The sequence below is a fragment of the Agelaius phoeniceus genome, chromosome 7 (genome assembly GCF_051311805.1).
Source record: "Agelaius phoeniceus isolate bAgePho1 chromosome 7, bAgePho1.hap1, whole genome shotgun sequence".
Taxonomy (NCBI): Eukaryota; Metazoa; Chordata; class Aves; order Passeriformes; family Icteridae; genus Agelaius; species Agelaius phoeniceus.
Window position 1 is genome coordinate 38,554,541 of NC_135271.1, and position 26,878 is coordinate 38,581,418.

General features: G+C 36.3%; 1 protein-coding gene across 2 annotated transcripts in view; it reads left to right on the forward strand.

Moving 5' to 3' along the window:
- The window catches only part of PTPN4 (protein tyrosine phosphatase non-receptor type 4), a 110,368-nt gene that overhangs the window by 29,906 nt on the left and 53,584 nt on the right, over positions 1–26,878 (forward strand). For both annotated transcript variants that reach the window (XR_013183090.1, XM_054636739.2), the window contains exons 2-9: positions 9,563–9,717; positions 16,204–16,311; positions 19,185–19,227; positions 19,324–19,402; positions 22,720–22,764; positions 23,008–23,060; positions 25,114–25,234; positions 26,301–26,388. Coding sequence is in view for 1 of the 2 variants with exons in the window: in XM_054636739.2 (XP_054492714.1) it covers positions 9,563–9,717; positions 16,204–16,311; positions 19,185–19,227; positions 19,324–19,402; positions 22,720–22,764; positions 23,008–23,060; positions 25,114–25,234; positions 26,301–26,388 (692 nt within the window). In the remaining variant the exon portion in view is untranslated. The remainder of the gene's footprint in view (positions 1–9,562; positions 9,718–16,203; positions 16,312–19,184; positions 19,228–19,323; positions 19,403–22,719; positions 22,765–23,007; positions 23,061–25,113; positions 25,235–26,300; positions 26,389–26,878) is intronic.

Here is a 26,878-nt window from a genome sequence, read left to right on the forward strand (position 1 = left end):
CTTTTCTTTAATAGGTGGAGAATTCTTTTTAAAGTCATATTGCAAAGGGGAATCAAATTTAATTATGCTTTGAAACCTTTGAGGAAAACTGTAGGAAGAAATTTGGATTTGGGGGGTTTTGAGGTGGGGGTGTATATTCTCCCTCCCCTTAAGCAAGACATTAAATACTAAGTTGTTATCACCTGGTGCTTCTGAACTTACTCTGATTTCAGCCCTTTTTTCTTTTGATAGGTAATATTTAGGCTTCCTGATCTTAGAGTTGTATCAGAGCCAGATTTCTCTTTAATGAAAGATCTATTTAAATCTATTTAACCTAGTTTAAGAACACATTTTAAAAAGTACTGGGGATTTATTTTGAGAAGTCTCTATCAAGATATTTTAGTAACGTTTCGTTATAGTCTTCATTTACTACATCTTATTATAGGTTTGAGTCATAAAAGCAAGAATAAGAGATCCAGCTCCAGGAATGGGAAGAGATACATGTAGTAATCATCTGTGTGAAGGTCATGGATTACCATTTTTAATGCTACTTTCAAACAAGGGCAGGTTATGGATAGAATCAAGTTTAAAATAGTGGAGGTAGAACTCACTTGGAAAACTTCTCTATTTATTCCTAGTAATCTTTAACCTGATAAACACTTCCAAATATCATGAACTGAGAGCTGCATACTGGCAAACAAGGAGGTTTTATGTCTTATAAATGCATTTGCATATTTGTTTAATTTAGAATATTTTTAAATATAGGAGGATAGTTGAAATCATCATTTAGTGATATTTAAACACTGCTCCTCTTCCTATTCTTGTTTTTCCTGGCAGACAAATCCTTTACTGACTGCTTCAGCTATCTGCCCTTCCACAGGGATTGGTTGGCTTTTTAAAAAATAAAGTTAGATGTAATCTTTTTCCCTGCTAGCTTTGCTGTTTCCATCCTCAGTGGCTCGTTGCAGGAGTGTGGGTTGCTGCTGCCACGGTGCCTGTGCGTGTTTGCTGCCTGCCCGCCTGAAGTGGCCACAGCTGTGCCCCTGGGGCCTCTTCCCCCTCTGTGGCCTTACTGCCTGACAAGCTGGCACTGCTCGAGCTGGTGCTTGCCATCAACTTGTGTTCTCATGTAACAGACCTTACATGATACCAGTATTGTTACATAAAGACATTTCTAGCCTCAGCTGCCTTCTCTCTGTTTCTTCACACCAAGGTATGGCTCCCTAACCCATTCTGTAAAGCAGTCACACTGTGATCAGGTGATTCCTGAAGATCAGCTAAAGTCCATTGCTTAACAGGGGGATAGATGTGCTCTTTTTTCTGATCCTTAAGGTGTGTAGGGGTGTATTGCATATTACAGGGAAATTTTCTGTGGTTTTGCTCAAAGTCATCTCTGAAACCTCATGTGAGGTTCTTCACACATCTTGTTCACATGTATGTGTGACTTGTTCTGTAAAACCTCCCTAGCTCCTGAATAGCACCTAGAAATGAAAAGTGTCCAGGTCAGAAACAGAGCTGCACAAATTCATGTGATGTTTCCACTCTGTGGCTTCAGTGTGTCACCTGCAGGACAGATGGGTTTGTGTTGATTGTGAATAACCACAGGTGCTCCCTGTGAAGCTTTGCCTAAAGGCATGTGCACTCCAGGCATTTTTCTTGTATTGTGTGAAAGGTCTTGTCTCTTCTGCAGTATTGTTATCATCAGGGCAGTGAGTACTGAGCCATGAGCTGGCAGGAATAGCTGGAAGGAGGTTTTCTGTTGTCTTTACATTTGTTCACGCTCTGACCTGTAAAACTGATGCAGTGAAAAAGGAGATGGGGGCCCTGATGAAGTAGGGTGGGGTGGGGGGGAAAGGTCTGTTTTAATTCTAGCTCTTTCTTGGTTGCAGACTTTTAGTCTATTGGTTGAGTTTCTTCAGCCACTCTGACAATCCAAAGCTGTAATGTGTTTGGACAGGTGTTCACTAAGACTAAATCTGAAGCTTAAAAATGGGTTTGAACCATATTGAGCTGTTTGGAATTTATAAGTTTATTAGCCTTTTTTTTTTTCCACTTCTTTTTTGCTTGCCAAGGAAATTTTAATATCTTCTCAGGCTGTTATCTCATCTAGAGTCCTGGATAGTGAAGATGGAAAGGTTATTGTCTGCATGTGAAACATGACTGAGCACAGAAAGGGAGGACATAAAGGGCTTAGGTTCAAAATAACGATCAGTGTTGATGGCGTGGTTTCTAAGAACTCTTTTATTTATTAATATTGCTCCTAAACTGCCAGTAGGTGTTGTAATCTCTAACTAATGAATTTTACCTTGCTGTTATGTGTTTCCTGAAATGTTGCACACAGGAGCAAAGCAGATACCAGTCTTCCTGTACTGTCCTGCTTCTGACTCAAAACAGAGAAAGGGATCAGCTGAATTTGAAAGGCTTTTTTGTGAGTGTGGTGCATGCAGTTCAAGCATAATGAGTATTGACATTTAATTAGATAGAAGTGTCATTTATAATAGGCTTCTCTGTTAGCTGTGCCCTTCTTGGGGGCAGGGAGGAGCAATGGAGGGAGTTGTCAAATTGTCCAAATAGTTTATTTTTCAGAGAAAACAGTAGCGTGCTACAGTACTGTCTCACTAATTTGCTGTGTTCTAATGTACAGCCTCCAGCTGTCTCTAACAGATCCTATGTAGAGTGATTGAACACTCATTAATTATTATTTTTATGTTAGAAAGTATGAAAATCTGGGCGTGACAGAGCAAGGTGTTTCATCTTTAACCTTTGTCTCTATCAGTAATTATGTGATTATAACAGTGAGCATCTTGCTGATATCACACAGCAGTTGTTCAAATTAGAAATTCCATTTCAGAGAAGTAGATAAAAAGCATTATTCAAGGAGGTCTTAGTTTAAGTAAAATCCTTGAGTAATTTTTTAACTGAGAATGCTTATTAATTTAGGCATCAAGACTGCACTGAAATCCACAGCCAACCCTATGAAACCCTTGTGTTCATTTATCTGAGTCAGTGGCTAGAATATTAAATTAGTTCTTTGCTATTGGTTCATGTATAGGAGAAGCTGATGGTGGAGGAGAGGGTCTAAATTCAACTTCTTTTCTGTCAGTTGTTGAACTTTTGGCCCAATATTTTCAGGAACTGTCCTATATACATAAGAAATAATGCTTTTTTTGTTAGATTTGGCTCTTCTTATGATTGAGGATGTGGAAAAGGAGGATGTAAGAGTAGCTTATGCATGGAAATGCAGGTGAGATAATGGATGTTCTGAGGAGAACATGAGTATGTTTCTCTTGGTGACTTTGAGAAGTGAAGTAGGATTTTCCTTTAACTGTTCTATATTTCTGGCATCCATGAGGGATTTGCTCAAGCAGCTCAGTGTCTGCAGATAGTAGAGATCTTGGAGGAATGTGTAGAAGCAGCTGCAGATCAGCTCAACTTGTGTGCTGTTTTTGCACAGGAAGCGTGGAGACTGCTCAGTGCCAGGCTGTAAGGGAGGATGCAGGAATGCCTGACCCAGGAGCAGGAGAGTTTGGAGTCTGGGAGCTGCCACCCCATGCAGGTACCAGGCTAAAGAGCACAGTTACCCACCAGGGGAGAGAAGTAGTGGAGGTTTTGGGAGTTTGAGCTTCCTAGCTTCCAAAGGCGGATCTCCTTGTATCCAGTGCTCTTCCCACAACTGTGTAGGAACATAGTAGCACTGAAGAACCAGTGGCTGTAGTTACTTTGTATGGTCAGAATAATTGTCCCAACAATTGAGTTGGGCCAACAGTGTTCTGATGGTCAACAGTAAAGATGGGATATCCCTTTTTTCAGTAAAGTTTTAGGAAAAGTTTAATAAGTGGCCGTATGATAACTTTTCAGAAGTATATTATCTTCCTTATGTAGAATGAATGTGGTTGATTTATATGTAACTGATATTAAATAAACTTAGAAATAAAACAAAAGGGTCTGATAGAGCCTGGAATCATTAATGATGCTGTTGCCTGGCTAGAAGTCTTGCTGGAATCCTTGCACCTGTGACTGCAAAGTGAAATAAGTCAGTGTTTACATATGAACTTTAATGATACTTTCCATTATTTGGTCAGCATAAAGCAGGAAGGAATCACAGAATCTTAGACTATCCTGAGTTGGGAAGGACCCACAAGGATCATCAAGTCCAACTCTCATTAGAACAGTTTCAGGATTGTAGTGCATGGGTCGATTCACTTAAATGAAAATGCATTTCTGCTCTGCTTTCATTTATAAGCAATGTCCTGAAGCTGTATACTGCATCAGAATTGCTGAAAGCTTTCAAAACAAATTTTTTAAAGACAAAAAACAAGATAAGAACATTTTCTTTGAACTTAATGTGGAATTCCCTCAGAAAATGCATGACCAGCTAATGTTTAGCATTTTCAAACTAGTCTGGATTGAAACATTTAATGTAGTGTCACTAATGTGTTTTCAATAAACCTCTATGAAGATGGGCTCTAGGTGTATCTCACTGTTTGTCTGAATTGCAGTATGTTGTATTATTCTGTTTAAACCTTCATAATTGTCTTTGTACATTTAAAAGGGTGGGTTTTTTGTTTTATATATATATATATAATTAAGTTGTCTGGATAATTTTAGTAACAATGGGGTCTGCATTTTACATATTCAAGCTGCATCATGTTATAAGGACATGGGTCTTCTATGAGTCTGACCTACTTTCCTACTTCTAGTAGGAAATTCATGTACTGTGTTGGACCCAAATGAGCAGGTGGGCTACAGTGCAAATCTGTGCCTTCTGGGTTGCTAAAATACAAGTTCCCAAACAAATGGAAATCTGACAATGCGTGAGCTTCTTTAGCTGCTTTAGATGAGCCATGAAAAATGAAATTTCTCATGTCCTTGCATGCACATGTGCATACAGTAATGTGTTAAGGTGGTTGTTTTTCTGTGCATTACATCAAGAGTTCTTTTAAAGAAAGTTCGCATCAAGTCAGCAAATTGGCTGCACTCTTGGATAAATTAAATTTCAGTTAATTACCTGCTTAACCAACTGCTTATTTATTAAGCTGCTTAAAATCAGTTAGTTTATTGTATGCCCAAGCAAATTGTCGTTATACTGTATACATTTACATAAAAGAATAAAGGATGCCGAAAATTCACTTGTGAAGCTTCTGTGTGCTCTTTAGTGCCCTAACCAAGCCAGTATTGCAGGAATGTTCTGCCCTTTGATAGGGAACACTCCCTGGAATTGCTTCACCACTTGAAATCTGAGCTCAGGCAGGAAATGTACAACTTACTCCCTCCACAGACCTGAGAGGTAAGTGGAGTTACTTTGCACGAGTTCTGTCCTTCTCCAGTTGCTGTACAGCATGTTCTTTAGATTGTTCATTCACATAAATATTACATGCTTACCAGAAGATGCTGAAAAATTATAAGCAGAAAACCTTCACCATATGCGAAGATTAAGTCCGGTTTAAATAATCCACTTGCATGTATAAAAATATTTTAGCATTGAGTGGCCGTGGCACTGCCCACAACATGGATATGCACACACAGTAGTACCTTGCTTAAGTTAGCCTGCTGTTTAAGCCAGATGTTCTCAAACTGGTTTTTTGGTTAAGTCTCAGCTTATGTTTTTACTCCTATTTCTTTTGGGGATGCAGATTTTACTTTGGAGCCTAAAGCAGTCCTCTGTTCTGTACTAAGATTAGCTATAATATTTTTATTGCAGAAGTATGCAATGAGTGTAGCTGAATTTCTGTAAGATTTTCTCATTTTCTATATCATTATTTGTTAGGAAATCGGCTGTAATTTGTAACCTTATAAGCAAGAGCTAGCCATCTCACTATTAGTAAGTTTTCAAAATATATAGCAAGAATGACAATATGTGTTTGGGAGACATAATACTATCTGTGTTCTTGGCTTATGTGTTGAAAGAAGTTGCAAAGATGATATGGGTACAGTTTGGGGCCAATTATGTTGTAAAACAAGTGTGTCAGTAAACCAGTAATTGCAGGGTCTATCTGTGCTTAACAACCGCGTCCTTTTTGTTAAGTGTACATGTGCTGATAGAGGTTTAAATATGGGTTGTGTGCACATGATTGGCCACAGAGCAGTTCTGGGTAATAACCCTGGCAGGTCTTAGAAGGAGGAGTATTTTTGAAAGTGCATGTGATGGTGAAGGTGTTCTAACATATTCCTTACATTCTTCCATAGTTTCTTTGCTCACATAGAGGGAAAGATTAACTTGGAATGTGGCTACAGAAGACAGTCAGTCTCTTGTCACCTTTCTCTCTATTAGTTTCATGGCTGTTTATTTCTGTTTTGTAGGTGCATTTCAGGATTTGAGTCATTATACTTGTTAAACTGTGTTCTGTAGTTGCAAAAACCTCTTAGTTTCATGCAAGAAACTTGTCTGCTATGAGATGGTGGTTCCAGCTACAGTGTATTTTATATGGGACATAGAATATAATGTTTCATTGCATAATCTGAAAATATAAAACATAGTTTCTTAAGTCTATGAAGAAAACATTCATGAATTGCTGATGCCCAGCATGGTGGGACTATGAGCTTCCCACCGGGAAGATGCTAAACTCCACTGGAACAGCATGAGAGGTGTGTGTGTCCTATTTGTTTGTTTCTTCCTTAGAGAGAGTGGAGAAGGCATTGCCCCTCCAGTCTTCAAGATACACAAACTGTTCTTCTGGCCCAATATAGCTGCTCCTCTTTCCATAACAAACTCGTAAAACAGTGCCTCTTTCTTGAATTTGATAATTTCATTTATGTACATTGAGAAAAATGCAGTCATTGTGCGTAACTATGCAATATTTTTTTGTTTGGCTGGAGCAAAGATGATCTGTGTTACAGCAAGAACCTTGATAGATCTGCAGGTTGGGTCTATTGAAGGGACAGAGTGAATGGTTTCATGGTGATAAAGGATTTTGAGGGTCACTAAGGGATGATTTTCTCTTTGCTCACTCTTTCGGATTTGTTGCTGTGTCTAAAACCCAGTTTTCTGTCTAGTTTAAGGCAGTGATGAGGAAGGAAAAAGTATTGCTGGTCTTGTCTTGATCAGCAAATATGACAAAAATAGAGGAAAGAATAGGAGAAAAGGTGAGACTTACCATTTTCTTCTCTTAAAACATGATGGTTTTAAGATTGTTTTCTAGTTTTTAATAAGGCCTTTTTTTCCCCTCTCCTGCAAAACTATGCTTTGTTGAGTTACTCTCCTAGCTCACTACTAAATGCATTTGTGAGGACTGCAGTACTTAAATTTGAAAGCTGAACATTCCTTTGTGCACTAGTCTTTGTATTTGTGGAAAAGCACTCTGAAGATGACACTCACTGTTTCTTGGTTTATTAGTTACTTTTTCAAATCCTTGTATATTACACCTGCCAAGGGGTTGTTTCTGTGGTATGGAGAAATTGGTTTTAATCAAATTGTGTGCTTTCCTGAAACCTTCTTAGTTTCAGCTCAGCAGCAAATAGCATCCTAACATTTTGGCTGTAGTTATCAGTTGTGTAGATGCACTGATAATGCCAACTTTTATGCCATTATGACTAGTAAGGCTTGTAGATTGTGTGGCAAAACACTAGCTACAAGCCTTACTACTGAAATGTACATTGTGAAATGTTACATGGTTGGCTTGGATCACTGGTATGGAGGTTCAATTCCTCTTTGCTCTTTGGTGTTTAAAGGTTTTCTCCTGCTTTTTATCATTGAGGTCTGTAGAAAGTATAGCAGAAGCAGCCTCTACATGAGGAGCTGTCAGATGGGCTTTGTTTTTAGGTTTTACTTGAGAGTTTTAATGTTTTGACACAATTTTTCATAAATTTGTCATTAAGACATAGTCATAAATTTAGCAGCTGGTGGCTTTATCTGGTGTCTGTATCATTCAGTTTGTCTTGTTGGTTTAGCAAAACAAAAATAAACTTGCTGGAGTTCTACATGAATACAGCATTTCAGTTCTGAAGCCAGTGACCAAGTAGCCAAAATAAAAAAGCTGTCTGGTGAGGAAGCAGGTACTAGTTAATCTGAAAATGCTGAGTAAGTCAAAAGAAGCATTTTGCAAGGATGGATGATCATCAAGCAGATTTTTGTATGTCTCAGGTGTGTGGTCATACTAAAGAGCTGAAGATGTGATCTAGAAAAGCAAAATACCTCTGGGATTTTTAGGGCAGTTGCTCAGGAGGTTGTCTGCAGGCAGTGGAAAGATGATTGAACTGCGAAGTCCCAGCTTGGTTCTTGGTATTCCACTTTCCCATGAGAGCCTATGTATCTGAGTTACCAACTATTTAGGAGGGATCGATCTTTCATTTCTTACCCCTCCCTCTTCATTTATGTATATTGGAGCATAGATACCTCTTATGATCCATGCAAGCTCTCTAATCACTGCTGGAATATTTGCTGTCCTCTGCTAAATTGTCCTTTTTTTTTTTTTTGTCATCATATGCTCCTGTCCCCCTCCACAAATGTGAAGTTAATACATAGATGTGTTTGAAGGCTTCATAATGTTATGCAAGATCAGGAAAATCAATCACTTTATATTTGGTTTTGAATGTACATGTGTTCTTTTGCTACTCTCAGGGTATTTTAATTTTATGTCTCAATATATTCTCTGCTTAAGTTATGAAACTTTCTGTTTGCTTACACCCTTGTCAAAGGATGTAGAAATAGTTTGCTGAGTGTGTAATTAAGTGAATCACAGGCCCTGATCCTGTGAGGTACTTGAGAAAGTAGCTGCTATCATTGGATAGAGCTGATAGCTTCAGGTGGGCCCGTAAGGACTTTGCTGGGCTGGGGCTGGATGATAATCACAAGAATCTTAGATTAGAAAAGTGGAAGTCAATTCTTGCTTTCTGTTGATCAGCTCTCAGCACAGGGCGTACACTTGTGATGGTCATGGTTGCTTGCTGAGAGGATGAGAATTGTTTGTGCTCCCAAACTAAATGTGTAAATCCAATCAAGTTGACATAGACAGAAGATTCAGTAGTTTGACAAACATTAAACTATTCATGTTGTAATTTAAAAAAAAAGGGGGGGGGGGGGAAAGAAACAATGCTAATGTTTTGTTACCACTGTATATTCTCATGTTTTGTGATTTTATAGTGAATGCACAGGCCTTGCAGAATAATGCATCAAAGTCTTGTTTGTTTGCTGTTTTCTTTTTCTCCATAAAGCTTTTTATGTAAGCATTTTTTGCTGTTTTGCACTGAAATTAGTTACTTAATTGCATCTAATATCAGGAAGCTAGTAGCCATAATGCCTAGCAATTACAATGCTTTTTGAATTGAAAATGTTGTTGTGAATCTTTAAAAACAAACAAAAAACCCAACGAGAAAACAGCAAACCCACAAAACAACCTTAAAATAGGGAGGGTGTGGACAATGGGCAGAAAGTAAAGGACTGAGTATTTTGGTATAAGGTTGTGTTGTAACATGTAAGGCATTGTTTTCTTATTGGCTACTGTGAATTTCGTATTCACTTTTCTTCTGTCTGTAATGGACTTTTTAAATAATGGACTTGCTGTCTTTTCACCTTTCTTTGAAGTGAGACATTCTTGCATTTGCATTTTTTGGCTCTTTTTAAATGTTCTGTTGGTTTTGCCTGCAGACCCTGTGTGGACAGTAATGACCGCACGTTTCCGATTGCCTGCTGGCAGAACCTACAATGTCCGAGCATCTGAGCTGGCACGAGACAGGCAGCATACGGAGGTGGTCTGCAACATTCTTCTCCTGGATAACACTGTACAAGCTTTCAGAGTTAATGTAAGTAATGCTCTTACTGCAAATCAATATCTGGCTTATTGCAGATCAATATCCCGAGCTTGCTTTCCTTTGCTGCGTTTGTATGGCTGGAGTTTGACTTTCAAACAGTGCAAACCATGTGAAGTAGAGAATAAAAGGGGAAGTTGTGTTCAGGCAGGCATGCTTGTACACGTGTGTACAGTTACTGGGAACTTAGTCATTCTGGCATCCTCTGTCACACTAACACATCTTCATTTCAAAATCCATCTTCATTTCAAAATCCAGTGTATGAAGCATAATTTATTTCTAGTAATTCTCTTCATGGATTAAAGTTGTCCAGTGGAAATGGAGGACAGTTTTGCCATTGAGTTGAGTGCAGCTTTTGTTCTGCTGCAGTCTGGTTTTTGTATTTTGAGCACGAGTAAGGTGGAGTGGGAACTCTTCCCATAGCTGTGTAGCTGTGGTCAATCACCTGTATGGTTATACTTGGTCACAGCTGCCATCTTAGAGTATCTCCCTGCTCTTTGCTTTCCTCAGATAATATTATTGTTCTGTGATTTCCCTCACTTCAGCTCACCGCCTTCTACTACACTAATGAGAATGACAGGAAGGAAAATGGAAAGCTGGTTGCTGAATACTGAGAACTGTTAATGGAAAAAAATCAACAACTTTTACACATGAACCAGAATTTAAAATAGGTTATTCATCCCATTTTCTAATAAAAATGTTCATGATGTTGTGTATATGTTACACAAGCACAACCCTTTCTTTCAGCTTCCTGAGGGGGGAAAAAAAAAAGCCATGAAAAATAGGCAAGGACCTCACAAGAAAACATTAAAGCATTTAAAGTCATCTGTGTGTGAGAAGAACTAGAACTCCACAGGAAAGAATCTGTAGGTTTTCCTGTGGTAGTAGAACTCTGCTTTTACTTTGAAAGCTATAGAATTGATGACTTATATAGAGAAAGGTTGAATAATGTGATGGTGAAAGTTAACAGGTGGCATAATAATTAAAATTTTTCAGAAGGAAATTGAACTTCGGCAAATGGAGTGTAGGAGTATCAAATAAGGCTGTGGCACTTCAGATGGGAAGTGAGGGAGAAAGTGAAGCAATTGTCAAATCTATATGGAGAAATACAATTCAGAGTATTTGAAAAAATTCTAATGCTCAGTAATTATATTGAATTATATTGAAACCCAGTGTTCAGCAAGAATATTGATAGATTTGAATGTTTCAGGGAAGGTTTGTGAGAGGGATTGCCTTTTTCTGTTCTGTAATCAGTGGTTAGAGCCTGCAGCTGCTGATCACAAGTGAAAGCTGTTATCTGGCAAAAACTTGCAAGAATGCAGCAGCCAGAGGCTTGAGGTTCAGAGGCAGATATGTTTTAGATATGTCAGTCAAGATGGAAGGGTTTAGGATATTCTCTTGAAGCATTTTTGTAGTTCATTCAAAAAAAATACTTCATTTTCCTGGACTTCTGAGTAGTAAAGTGTGGGAATTTTGGATGATGGAGCTGAGGGACAGATTTTTAAAGACCTGAATTTATTAACATCAAGCCTCCTTTCCCTTCTGAGATATTTTTTTCTATATGCTTTCCCCTTTTCTGTATCTCTTAACTTCTCATCCTTGCTAATAGTTTCCCAGTCTATACTGCCTGCCAAAAAGCAGTATGTGCAGAATGTAGTTGGATATAAAGCATTAGAAATGCATAAGAAATTGTAAATGTTGTCATCTTTGCTTTCAGGTGCATGAGTTTTCCATTAAAGTATCTGTCTTGTGGTTTTTTCTTATGACGAAAGTAAAAATAGGGAAGAATAAGGAATAATTGCTGGGCAGTAGGTATGGGAGATGTGCTTCCTTCTGATCTAGGTGTTCAAAAGCTGTACATTTTTAGAGGATACTAGTGCCTCTAAGAAAAGCAGAATCACCAGCTATAAATCCTCAAAAGTCTGTTCTGTCTCTCCCAAGAAAAAATTATGTAATGTGTTCTTACCACCTCCCTAGTGTACTAAATATTTTAGTTGCATGGATCATGCTTTACTGCTTAGACAGATCAGCCTGCAAGTTTGTCTATTAAAACTGATTCTAGGGAATTAAAAGTTCCTTCATGCTGAACATCTTGATCTCATGTCTTAGCCTCAATCTATTTTTTCACAAATAGGGAGTAATAGAGTATTCATTTGTAGCAAATGTAACCTACATGCTGTACAGGTTCTCAGGTTTTATAACTTTGGTTTACTTTATTGTGGTTGACACTATACTTAGCCATAAATATTTATGGACTTGTTTTCAAAATAGGAAGAACAAAGTTAACATCAAATAAATTAGCACCTTTTATTTTTCTCCTGGTGATTGCTATAGGTATTTTGTATGCTAATGATTGTAAAAATCATCTGGAGGATGCAGTGATGTGTTCATAAAAATGTACTCAAATGCTATTTCTTCTCCAACAGCAAAGTGCTGATCACAGACAATGTCTCTCGATAATTTATGTGATGTTCTAAGTTCACAATTCAACCAGCCCTTTCCATTGATCTGAACAAAAGGCACCTTTGTGCTAAGCCTTACCTTGTAGAGAGCGTAACAAATCAAACCAGATAATCCCCATGGTTTGTAGCCAGAGAAATGCTGCATTGCTTCCAGGCAGAAGAATCAGTTAGAATGAACCTGTGCCTATGTTTGAGGAGTAAAAACCCTTTCTTTAAAATGCTCTGCTTACCAAATGAAGAAATCCTCCTTCCATCCTGAAAAGCAGATTTCAGTAGAACATGCAGCTAGAAGAAAGAAGGCTGATGGGAGTTAACAACATGATCAGGATGATTTGCATTACCGTAAAACTGTTTCTTCGAGATCAAATTACTTTAATTTGTTTTAATTACTTGTTTAAATACCTAAAATTACATCTTTTCCATGCAGGCTGGCTTACTTATATTCCCTGAAAGCCAGTATGTCAAGGTAGATGGGGTGGGTTGTTCTGTGAGAAAAGCTAATGGTCATGGACAAATGTTTCAATTTGGAGCCTTTACTATCCCAGAACGTCAAACTTAATGAATTTAACGCTCTGATGGAATCAAAGTGTAAAAACCTGTAAAATAACTCAAACCAAACAAGAACAAACCAAACAAAAAAACCCCATACCACCCCTTCGTAATTTTAGACCTTTTTAGTAATTTTTAGTAATTTAATCTTCAGTATTACTTTGATACTTGCCCTTTTTTCTTTGACCAAAAAAACCCAGAAATTAAAATAATAGCATCCATTGTAGAAGGAAAGGAGAGAGTTGAGCAGTGTTGGGGAGTGCATGTCCTGGAGCATTAGCCCAGACATTGTGGTGAGCTGCAAGGGAAAGGGGTTGTGTTGCCAGTAGTGAGGGAGCACAGCCTCCCACAAATATGTGAGCAGCAGAGCTGTGACCCTCTCCATGAAAGCCCAGAACCTGTCATCCCCTTCCTCTGGCATCAGAAATCCAAATTTTTTTGGGCTGACACGGCAGCAATGCCTCGTGGTGTTTGCTGTGGGTGCAGCCAGTTCTGTGGGCAGCAGCAAAACCAGAATGTCAGTTATGGGGATGGAGAAAAGGGTGGGAGCTGCTAAGCAGACATCAGACCTGTGTAATGTGTAAACCTGCAGGTGTCTGCCTCAATTTTCACACATGGTGTTTGTGAACAAGTGACAATCATTTTGCAATTAAAAATTAATCTGTATATATCTAGTGATACTAGATGATTAATACTTCATAAAATGCAGTTCATGTATTGATGTCTAGTGTCTATGTCAAATTTGACCTAAGAAGCCAAAATTTGTGAGACATTCTACCTCCAGCAATGACTAGTATGTGCATATAACCCTCTAATTCTTCAATTCAGAAAAAATTGGACATTTTTGTGTCTAACTCTTGTGGTTTTGTCTTAGATAGCTCCCATTTTTCATACATGTTTTCATTATTTCTTGTTTTATGAGAAAATAATGTTTAACTGGAATCTGTAGCAACAAAGCAAGTGTCCTATTATGCTCATTTACAATTATTTGGTTTGCTTTTCTATTAAAAAAATCAGATATTTAAACATGCTTTCATACTTTATATATTTTTGAGCAGCTGTTCAGTGTTATGATAGTATTACAAGTATTTTGGATCTTTCTCAACAAGCAGAATTGTGACCTTCACCTGCTTTGGCAAGCTGCAACATCATTACATAAATATCAGAGATGGGTTAAGCTAAGGTCTGGTTTTGCTAGATGCTTATCTTTATTTTGCACTAAGTAAAACATTGTGATCCAAACAAACGCTTCATGTTGAAACCTGTCTTCTCTTACCAAATTTGCTGCTCAATTGCAGGAAAAATACCTTCCCTTGTGGTTGTGGAATGATGTTCTGTTTTTCTTAATTCAAACTGATCAGCCAGTTCTAAGCTTTTTTCATTAGGAAGCGTTTGTTCAGGTTTTTAAGAAACAGTATACATTGGCAGGATTAGATTGGAAAAAAGCTACAGAGATGGTATCTGCATGCTGTTAGAGGAAGTAACATGTCAGCTGTGGTAATTGCAAGACTAAACTTAGGTTCCAGACATCTCCCATTTTCTGGTAGTTACTGTTATAAGTTCTTAGTTTGTGTTCTTATTTAAATCTACGTGGGAAAAATGCCAAGAGGCAATTAGTGTTGCTATGTAATTTTAAAATTAGCTTTATTTGCTGTAAAAACTGTACTGATTATTGGTTTATTTCAAAATATAACAGAAACTTCTAATTTAGTAAAAATTAAAGTGACTATATTTGGATTGTATATAAAAAATGCCTTATACATTTATGCTGTTGTACATTTATTGTGTTAACATCTGTTTTTTTCTTTGCTTGTTTTTAGTAATTTGTAAAGTAAATTTTTCAGTGGTGGACTTCTTATCAGTGGTGCTCCTACATTTTGTAAGACATCTTCTCTGTACCATTTAAGGAAAAATAAGGTTTTTGGCAAAGTAAATACTGGAATTCTTAGGTCACTTCAATTTAGCCAGATTTATATGGGACCTGAAATATATCCCTTATGTTATTTCAACTTAAAGATATATGCAAAGTTATGGGTATGATTGTCCTCATGGGATTATTTCAGACATAATTTGTGTATAATTATTCTCTACTTGTTTATTATTTTGAAATAAATTATCATGCTTCTTGGAGTTTTTAGGCTCAAATAACTGCCTCTGACAGTTTATTAAACTTCAGTTGAATTCAGTGTAGTTTCATCTGAATAAAAAAAGTTAGTTGTGATAGGATGCTCTTAGATGTTAAAAGATGTCTGAAGGTAGATGTGTAGATTTTTCTCTTGTATGGGTATTAATGGAATTCTTGCAACCGTATCTTGATCTTTTAGCTACGTACTTCCATTTCAACAGCTAAAGGTAAACTGTTATGTAATCTCTGTGCAAATCAGGGTCTTTTGGGAGCAGAACAGCAGGGATTTTTGTTCTAAAACTCTAAAATTATTCTTACTGCCTACAGTAAACAAGGCACAATGTATCAAATCCACTGTAGCTGCAATAATACTTGGCACCTAGAAGATTATTAGAAGCTTCTCTGCTTGGTGACAAAAAGTGGAAAATCTGGGTGGAAAATGTATCAATCATCTCTTTCACATTTCTTCTTGTTTGACAGTTCTTGCAGAATTTTGCTTGTCTTTTGTATTTCAAGGTGCTATGACACTTTTAACTTCTTTGGGAAACTCCCTTCAGATTTCACCAAACGTATTTATTGAGTCCTGTCATAATGGCACACTCAGACTTTCAATTACTATATTGGCAGTATTTCCAGGTTAGGCAAAAAATTGCTAGGGACTAACAACTACAGATTCTTTTTATATCATTTTGTGGGTAACATTTGTCCCTGTAGTAGAAATCAAGTTTGTTCGCTTGACTCTGAAAAGAAGTGTTACTGCTACTCAGTTACCTTGAATTAATTAATATAGAGTGAAGTGCTATCTTAGAATGTATGTTAAGATACTTCTTGGTTAGGTATTTGGCTGTTTCAGCTGTCTATGCTATTAAACTTTGGAAACATTTTCAATATGCTGGTTCATTTAAAGTCAGGAATAGATTTTGAGATCAGGAAGGATATTTTGTGTAGACCTGTACATTTGAATTCGGTGACCCAAACAAGATTCTTGTTTGCACTGAGTTCTTTATTAATTCCTGACTGTTTTTTTTCCTTTTCTGCTCTCCTTTTACATATCAAATTTGGCTAATGAAAGGCTTTCAGAAATAATCATGTAGCTAGCTGAGAAGTGAGAAGTTCTTACTGTCAGAAAATGTCAGAGAAGAAAAATGATTTCCTTACATATGTTTCAAAAAGAGATGAAGCTCGTTTAAAAATAGTGCTGCTGGGATACACTTTGTGGTATTTTAAAAAGTGCTGCTAGAGCACATCTGAAAGAATGTATATGTGCTCTACCTGCCTGAAATCTGTGTGTCCAGTTATATATATTTATTGATTAAAGAAAAGGTCTGTATTTTTTCTCTGCAGAAACACGATCAGGGCCAAGTTCTGTTGGACGTAGTCTTCAAGCATCTCGATTTGACAGAGAGAGATTACTTTGGTTTACAGTTGGCTGATGAATCTACTGATAACCCTGTAAGTTATCCCTTAAAAAACTCTGTTTTATAAGTACAGTCTTTAAAACTCATAATCATGTTCATCACTGTGGTTTGTGTTATTTAAAGAGAGCTAAATAGAAGCCATTGCAAGATTGTGCCATCTTCCCCAACTGTGTCATTTGTGAGGGTATCTATCATCTTTTATTGTAGTTACAATAAAATTGCATGTTAATAGTCCCAGGTTTGGAGTAAAATATGGAGTTCTGTGCTTATGAAGTAATATCTTAAAAGGATATTGCTTGTTCTATTTTATCTGTTTACTAGATTGCATTATCATTGTCAAAAAAGTGAATTTGTTCTAGATTTGTTTTGTAGTTGTATTTGTCATTAGGACTTACAGAATAACAAGGGAGTTTTAGATTGTAGTGTATGGAGTGTCTGTTGGCAGCCCAGATACCTTGGTGATCTTTCAGTAGTGCTTGGTATAGTCCAGTATCTGACAAGGGCAGTCATTTTATCACCTTAACAAAGAAGGGACTCCCTTGGAAATGAGTATTTACGACAGTTCATGGGCTTAATTGGAAGGAAATTCTACACAACTGAAAATTTGTAAATCATGAGTAGGAACTAAAAGATGCAAATGTAGCATTCACTGCACTAGTTACTGGGTCCTACTGGGATCTTGATTGCCTGAAGAGCAGTTCTTGGATATTTTCTTTTATAAGTATCAAATGGTCAATACTCGTTTGGCAAAGTGCAGTTTAGCTAAGCATTATTCCTTATAAGACAGTTCTTTACCTAATTCTTACTATATGTGCAGCACAATGATGGGGTCAAAACTTAATTCCCAATTTGTGCATCAAAAGTCAGCCACATTCACTTGTTGACAGTTCTGTTAAGACATTGGTGGACTGCCTGTGTAATATTTTTATTCTAAACTTTGTTTCAGGCTTAAAAAACATAGGCAAGCAGAAGAAAGGCTGAATTATTTTTCATCTTTTTAAAAGAAGTATTTAATTGAATATTGGTCAATATTTCACTCAACATTCAGAAATTTTTCTGGCTTTCCAAGGGGTAGACCTCTAAGCTCTCTTTCTTTTAGTTTATCTCTCTGGAAGCAGCTGAGTACAACACTGTAATACAAGGATCTGATTAAGGGTTAGTCTGAAGCAGTGACTTATCAGGTATTTGGTACAAGAACATACTTTAAAGATTGTTTTAAATTTTTTTAGTTTCTAAATATTTTGTCTCTTCAGCACTATCTAGTTGCCATGAAAACACTGTGTCAGAGCTAAAAAGAAATATTACCGATATTAGTCATGCAAGCTTGAAGAATGCATGGGTTTGAATAATTTCAGGTTTTGATGCACATTTACTTTTACACTTGATTCATTTGGACAAGGACACCATATTGGGTTGATGAATATTCTAGTTATTTGTGAAATAACACACCAGAATAGTGCTAAGATATAGTTAATGCAGCAGCAGATAAAGATGATAAGGAAAATGGGATTCTGCTAATTGAGTGTGAAACCTCTACCATTGTGTTTAAACATGGATTTCATGAATTGCAGAGCCTTTGTGGTTTTTTACAGTATTAATATTGAAGGGAAAAAAAAGTATCTGTTGACATGTTTTGAAAGACTCTTATATAAATTACCTATATATCTCTGGCTAGAGTGTTCTTTAAGCTTTTACATTTAGTCTTAAAAGTTAATTGATCCTGTTTGAGGCTTTTTTTTTTCAGGTATTCACACTTTTGAGGCTGCATCAAACAGTCTCTTTACTTCCTCTTGAGCTAACTACTACAAGGATACAGCATGTGGATCTAGTCATCATTATTTGTTATTCCTCATGAAAAAATTCAGGCTAATGAATTAAAAAATGGATTTTTTAATTCACTAAAAATTACAGGACTAACTTCAGATCCACAGTGTGTGTTGGGTAGCTCAGGTACCTGTGTGTTTGCTTCCTCATCCCTCACCTGAAAAAACTAAAAAGCCCTGTGATAAGTGTGAGGGAGTTGCACTCTGTAAGGGTTAGGTGTCTGTCACTGCTTAGGAACTGTGCCCATATAACGATTTCCTCAGGCTTGTGGACTTGCCTTGCAAGGCAGCTCAAGGAATTGAGCAGTATTTATACCAAAGATCGTCTTAGGAGTTACCTGGACTGGGTTGGTGTGTACAGAGACTGCTGGGTTGCTGATGGGCAGTGGTTTAAACAACTTGCAGAAGATTCCAGGCAGTCGTACTTTTAGCTGAAATTTGCCACATTGATTTTTATAAAGCTCTGCCTGTACACAGCAGTGTTCTCCTGCAGAAATAATCAATATTTGGAACTGTTCAGTAAAATTATTCTGTAGTCCTTAATCCAGGAGGCTGAGTGCTGAGTCTCTGGCTTCCAAGATCAAGTTAGTGATGTAGCAGTGCTGACACAGGCTGGCAGTTTGAGCCAGTGGGATCACTCCCTGAATGTGGCAGACTCACAAAATCCAGAGTCAGAAGTACTGGAAGTAGTTGAACAAGTTAACTTCTGAGTTGGGTAAATGAGCCTGCTTACAGCTCTTCACTAGCTTAGGTGGTTCTTCTTAAAGAGTAGCTGACAGTTGTTAAACACATCTGACCTCTCTCAGGCTCCTGTGACAATCATGGAAGCAACTCAAAGGGGAATTACTGCTGTAAAACAGGTATCTGAACAACATAGGTTAATCTTGGGGAAAGAAGAGCAGTAGCAGTTGTTAATGATAGTGGTGATGTCTCCAGAATCAGTAATAAGCCTGTGTATGCCAGTGAGGCATTTTGGTAAAAGACCAAGTAAAAAAGTAATAAAAAGCACCAGTTTCTTGATGTATAAGGCTGTGATTTGCACTTTGTTTCTCTGAAGTTTGTGTTATAATTTGTCTCTTTCCAGAGGTGGTTGGATCCAAACAAACCTATCAGGAAACAATTAAAAAGTGAGTAATGTATGTATTTCGTCAATTCATCTATTGTTATTATGCTGTTTTTCCAGGGTGCCCTGATTAATTAGAAATAACTTTTCTTGACCATAGGAGGATCTCCTCACAGTCTGAACTTCAGAGTTAAGTTTTTTGTAGGTGACCCAAACAAGCTCCAAGAGGAATATACAAGGTAGGTCTGGTTGCTTTGTCAATAAAATACTTCTCTAGAACAGTCATTAATTTCTTTAAGGTATAACATGGAAATTTTCTATTAACTCATTTTTGTTGTATGTACAAGCTTCTAAGTTTTGTGTAATAATTACAGATATGAGCTATGCAGTTGTACCAATCAGTATAACAAAAGGCCTCTGTGAATAAACTTATGAGTTTATATGCAAAGTGAAGTAACTACATGAAGCAAATGCTACCAAGTAGAAACAGAAAAGGGAAAATAGAGAAAAGAGGAAAAACTTAATCCCAGTATTTACCAATAAGTACAAATTTAATTCTATCCTTCCAAGTTCTCCTTTGTGAGAAAAAAATTGCTGAGCATTCTGCATGTTTTCCTCCCCAATTTTCTCCTTAATAGTAATAAAATTAATCTCTCTATGGTTGTAGTTGTAGTTTGAATCACGTAAGTTTATTTTGATAGCAGTGTGTTGAAATCTGTTAAAGAAAATGCTCAGTGTGAATCAAAATCAGAAGCTTGTGAATTGCAATTAGTCCTTGAAGAAATGCCTCAAATTTTCCATATTTTTAATTACTTCTGGCCCTCTACAAAAATGGCATGAATTGACAGATTGGAATTTCTGGATGTCGGCCATTCTGAAAACAGGTCAACCCCATTCAAAAAAATGATTGCGGATAGCTTTGGAAACCTGAGTACCAAAACTGTGACAATTTGAGTCCACATTTGTTTGTCATTGCCTTTAATTTGTCATATTTTGGACAAAATTCTGCACATATCTATGCAGACAGAATTCACTAAAATGACTCCCAGAGATTCTGCATGAGACTTTGTTTTACTGAAATATTTACTCTAGGAAAATTTGGCAATTTACTCTATCAAAATAATGAATAATGAAAAACATGTTTTCTGAATTAAAGGAAAATATGTAATATTCCTGAGGAGATGAAAAAAAGGATAAATGTTGATCAGTGTGAAGTAAACCATAAAGAAGGAGAAAACCGGAGAAGTGCTATTCTCTAAATACAAAGCTATAAACACAGCTTTCTTTTAAAGGGGAAATAATGTATGGTTTCTGTATCTAGGTCAGCTCTGCCTTTTTTGCTAATAGACCTAATTGCCCCTGAGAAAACTCATTTGTATTTGGAATTATTATAAAGAGAGAGATATTATCCATGGGCTTTTTTGGAGTGAAGTTAGGATGCCATGTCACAAATATGGATCCTTTCACATAATCAGTATTCCTGCCTCAAAAAAGGGAAAGAAAAGACAGTGCAACTTCTGACAATTCCAGCTGAAGCTGAGACTGCTCCAAAATGCTCAGTTTTTACAAATTCCATGAGAACAGAGGAATGGCTCAACACATGAAAGCAGCATAAAGAGCTGTCAGGGAAAGGTTCAGTGTCTTGTCAGCTCTCTGTGCGTTCACGTGAGCGAGGCAGGTTTGAATGCCCTGGGTCAGGAGAGGTCAGTGGGAGCTCAGTGAGAGCTTTGCTTGGAACTTGGCTGGGGAGGGAATGAAGCTTCATTAGTGCTCCTCGTGGCAGGGAGAATTGTTTATTAACGTTGACTCCATTAGCAGTAATTCTGTCCTGCCCTTCTCTAGCTATAGCTATATAAGCACGATGAAAACATGGTCATGCAGTGCTGCCTTTGTTGTTTTAGTGGAGTCTGTTGTTCAGGCTTTTGCAGATCTGCTTTGCTAAAGCTTCTATTGATTTCCCATTTTGCTCAATAATATGTGAGGCTTCAGTGTCCAAACTGGTGATTGGCTAACAAACCATTAACCTCACTGTTCAGTGAAAACAGTGGACAGAAGATGAACTCTGCTTGGTGTCCCTTAATCAAGATGTCCTTTAAGTACCATGAAATATTTCTAATAAAGCTTTATACCAAAAAAATCCAAATAAAATGGAAGTGCAGCTGTATATTTGTGAAGAGATGCTCAAGAAAAGCATGTGAAGCATATCTATTTAATATATGTAATTTATTGCATTTATTAATCAGTAAAAAAAATTGCTTTATCTATTTTTTTATTTCAATATGTATTTTAAGTATTTGAAATAATTGAGATCTCTAAAGTCTGGAGAATGTCTAAGTTATAACTTCTTGAGGTTAATAGCTTTTAACTAAGCTTCTTGCCTTTTTGGTCAGTTAAAGCATCTCTAGATGTTTTTGTAGGGGTTGAGCTTGTCAGTTCACAAATGTTTTCCCTCATATTCTTACAAACATGGAATGTTTTACCTTTCTGCTGTTATATAGCTTTTAAATAATTGGATTTCTCTGTGGATATTTGTAAATGTTTGTGTAAGACTTTAAGTGGTAGATAATGTGAAGACTTCAGAAAGACTCCACTTTCTGAAGACTACACAGTTAGGAGATGTCATGTTATGTGTAATAAAGTGATATATTTTGGCTTTAATTTCTTAGTTGAAGTTGTTGTTGGGAAATAAATACTAAATATTTAGTGCTTTTCATATGTAATATTGGTGTTTGTAATGAATGGGTATGGCCCAGCTTTTGATTTAGAACTACACAAAGGAAAACATGATTGTTAAAATAGTAATAATTTAGGGTTTAAATTTATAAGAAAGCAGAAATGATGTTTAAATTTGCCACTCAGTAATACTTCTATTAAAAAATTTAAAAGGCAGTGGAGACAAATTCTACAGCAGCTTTTATGTTCTAAGGATTTTTATTCTGAAAGTTTAAACTTTTGCTAATATCCTGTCACCTTGATAAATCTTGTTTGGTACCCCACTGCAATCTCTAGTTCAGTGAAGCTTTGTAGCAGGTGTGATTTGCCACTTGATGTAAATGTTATACTCTTGTCAAATTTTCTAAAACCTCTGAGTGAAATAGGAAGGAACTAAACTGAATGAACAAAAGATTCATTCTGAGACATTAACAAAATATTTGGGGTTTGTTGGAGAAACAAAGGAAGTAATTTAGAGGGAAATTGGTTTGTACTTTCTGGCTTGTTGGAGTTCCAAGTCATGGTGTTTCTGGTGCTCCTGTTTGGTGCGAAGTAGTTTGTGTTTTAAAATGTTTGGCTGTTCTTTTTGTTCTATCAATCTCCTTCTTGACTTGAAAGAGTGGGCATGAAAAAGCTAGATTAATTTCTAAAACAAGCATTTTCACATCATAATTTAAAGAAAACTTGAGCTTCTAAAGGGAAGTTAACTGAGAGGTGTAATAGCATGCAAAATGTCCAGTGTTAGTTTTACACTAACTGATAGCAAATTATATTAAATTGATGAAAAATGATGGAATAATTTTAATTTTAATTGTAGTGTTTTTTGTTTGCTTTTCTAAATAAGGTACCAGTACTTTTTGCAAATTAAGCAGGACATTCTTACTGGAAGGTAAGACATTTTTCTTGTGTTAAGCATTAAATGCAAATCTGGTCAAGAAAAAGTTCATAATGGGAGATTTTGCCTGCTAAAATAAAAACATATTAAGGTTAAATCACTGTCTATGCAAGTGGAAATGTTTATAATAATTACCTGTCAAATTTGTCCATAGACTATAAAGGACTAGGGTTTTCAAAACCAAATGTCATATGAAATATGTAATTTTATTTATTTGTCATTTTAAAAACAAAACAGATTGCCCTGTCCTTATAATACTGCTGCTCTTCTGGCTTCCTATGCTGTTCAATGTAAGTATAATTACTGTTTGTGTACTTGCTAATACTGAAATATAGAAAAAGTCTTATTGATTAGTTTCCAAAGAATGTACTTTGTATAGCATTATACTTTGGTGTTTGTGGGCATGGTGCTAATTTTCTCATGATTAAGGACATTGATTGGTTGTCCTCCCCCAGCATGTTTTGCTGAATTGGATATGGAAAAAATACTTAAAGCCACACTGTTAGAAAACCCCAAATCAATACTCTTTAATTCCTGTGCATTCTGAAGCATGGAATTGTGGCCTTGATAATGATACTAAAAAGTATTTCTTAAGACACTAGAACATTTTTAACATTCTATACAGTGAACCTCCAAATAGGTGTGGAAAAGGGAGTTCTGGTCTTATCTGGCCAAAAGGTTCAATACCTGTCTTTGCAATTTTAAGCCACCCAGTGAGTAGATGAGTCTTGAAAACTGAGATTTAGTTTTCTTCCTCACTGAATTTTTCTTCATAAGCTGAAATGAAGCAATACCAATATATTCATTCACATTCATGTGTTTTTTTACTGTTGAAGATACATCCACGTTAGTACTTTGTATACTTTGTACATATCAGAGAAACAGTGTCCATGTTAATACTTTCATAAAAAATATATAGTAATGGTGATGTCATGTTTTATGCATGGTTTTGCTCAGTGGTCACCTTTTTGTAGGTCAATCAATAGAACAGTTTCTCTTAAACAAAACTCCCACACTTCAGCTGCCTGAAAAATGTACTGCAAATGCTGTCATACCTTAGGAATTTGTCTTAGAAGAGATGAAGTATTTGATAACGGGAACTATGAAAACTTGATAACATTCTAAGCTTTTAAGAACACAATATGGGTTTTTTTGAAATATTGTAGAAGTGGTGGGTATGCACAATGCATTGTATTTACATTTATCCATGACATCCTGCTGCTACTAAGTTTGCCAGCGTGCAGAGTTCTAATGATTCCTGTACCTGCCTAGTAATAAACTTCCTGGATTCTTTATAAATACATGTAAATAGCAGATCTCAGTCCTTTACTCTTGGATTTCAGCAAGGAGTGTATTCTGCTATGAAACCTGGTCCAATTTTCTAGTTTTTAAATTATTTAAAGTAGGATCTGTTAGAGGTGATGCAAGTGACCTTCCCTTCCTTTCCTCATCCTCCTGCTCAATAAGTGCCTTCTTCTGTCTTGTCAGTGCTGCTAGGCCTGCCCAGGACCCCAGATCATGATTTATTGCTGTTATCTCTCCTCTTTTCATTTTATGTTTCTTGTGGATCTGTTTCTTGTGGATTCTTGTTTCACTGTGCATCTGCTACATGGATTGCAGATACTTAAAGCTGATTTTTTTTCTACTGTGGTTAGAAAACCTCAAAGAATTTAAGCAAATGTTGTTAATATGTTGTTTTCTGACAAATGTGATTGTAATCTATTTCTTATAATTTTAGGAAAGTGTTACAAGTTATGTAAACACACATTTTAGTAGTTTCAAGTAGAATAGTTTCAGTATAGGTGTATGTATGTGTACTTTGTTTCATACATACAATTGAATGTGCAAAGAATATTTTTCTAATGCTTCTGAGTGTATTTTGGTGCAGAATGAGTAGCTGGACTTTGCAGATCTTCATAATGAAATAGCAGTTGTAGTGCTAAAAGAATAAACTTGTGTAATCACATGAAAACAAGCAAAAGTAAAATATTAAGAGAAAATTGAATACTTTCCTATATATATATATATATATGTATATATATATCCTACATAGTGCTAGCTGTAATGACAGCATTTATGGATTGATTTGTCTGTTAAAAATTAAACACTTTATGGACTTCCTTCATAAGTGCATAATCAAAGCTCTCTCTAAATAATCTCAATGATATTCACTGAAAATATGACTGTTCATTCAAAAGGGAAGATGGGAGTCCAAATGTCTTCTCTGTTTTTCTTTGCTGTGGATCATAAATTATGTGGGAGCAAACTCATGTGAATTTGGGGGCATTGCACAATGCCAAATACATCAGTGATAAACAATAACCTCTCTCTTTAATATTTTAGCCGAGCTGGGAGACTACAACCATTCAGAAAACTTGCCAGGCTACCTCTCAGAATATTCTTTCATCCCTAGCCAGCCTCAAGACTTTGAAAAAGAAATAGCAAAATTACATCAGCAGCACATGTAAGGATTTACATCAGAAGATACTGACTTTGTCAAATCCTGACTGCTGATGCTGTGCTATTATACAAAACAAAATAGTATTTTTTCCTAAAGGTTTTGGGGTGGGTTGTTGGGTTTGTTGGTTGGTTGGTTGGTTTTGGTTGTTTCTTTTAAGATAATGTGATTTTTTTCTTTTTCTAGATTAAATACCTGTATAATAAATACCATTGATGGTCTATACAGAATATGACTATCTAAATTAGTGAAATAATGAACATGTTGAGTTAAAGGTTCTCTGAAAACAGCATTTGTGCATATTATGTTGGATATTAACTTAGCCAGATATATTTTCTTTAAGATTTCTTTTCAGTCTTTGGGAATGTTTTGAGCATAAGGGCTTTGTTTTCATGATTCTCTTTCCAGTAAAAGAGTTACTTTAGAAGTAACAAAGTCCTTTTCTTCAATATCTCCTCTTTCCTGTGTACGATTCTCTGACCTTTCAGAAAGAGGAAAAGGCAGTGAAGCAATGGAAAACATTTTTTTTTCAGTATTTAACGTTGTGGTACTTTCCAGTGATGGTTCCTTCCTATTTTAGAACTTAAGTGCCTTTTGTTAATTAAATTTAACAAAATGTAAGCAATATTTATAAAATATTTGCTTGATCAGGTCATTTTTGCTTTCAAAAGTACAGAATGTTACATTAATTTCAGATAAAGGCTTAGAAAATTCTCTTAGCTACGTTAAAGACACTTGAGTGAGCTGATGGTAATTTAAATTACCAATGCCAAATACAGAACTGTAAAACTAATTTCCAGATTCTAGGGCTCCACAAACATTTAAATGATAAAGTACATTAAAATAAAATGTGTTGTGAGCTCTTGTCAAGACTTCTGTTCTTTTGGAAACATAAATACTTTTCTGTTAAAATTTTTGGGTTACAATCGGTTTATCATAAGAAAGGAAATTCAGATTTCAGGGTGGGGATATAAGTAGTAAAATGAATGCAGATTTTCTGTCTGCACTCACCTGGGGAGCCTGATGTGGGAGGTCATGTTAGAACATTTCTGATTTAGCTGCTTTCTTTCAGAGGGTTGTCTCCTGCAGAAGCAGAGTTCAATTATCTCAATACAGCACGTACCTTAGAACTTTATGGAGTTGAATTGCACTATGCAAGGGTAAGTTTGGATGAACTACTGTTGCAAAGTAAAAATGTATTCCTCTGAGATCTATGGAAAAATACACTTTTCTTTTTGTGAGCTTTTCTGGCTTTTGCTTACAAGAGAAAATAAGAGAAAAATATTATACTGTTAGGTGCCTTACTGGCATTTACTGATTGAATATCCACTGTTTCACTGTAGAGAGGGCATTTCTTTGCTCAAATTTGTGCTTAGTTATCTGTGTGTTAATCAGGTTGAGCTTTGTTGCCATGAATGCCATATTGAGTGTTCTATAGCAGGTGCTTGATTAGAGTGCAAACATATTTCAAGAAAAAAGTGCTACTTAAATATGCTTGCAATATTGTATGTTTTAGAATCTCTCTTCTCTGTGTTCTGAGATTGCAATTTCCTTTCAGGTAGGAATTAAAGTTGCTGGTTGCTTTTAGTGTAGCAAATGCCAACCCAGTGTATTAGTGCTGCTATTCTTAATAAACCAGAATACTCTTGT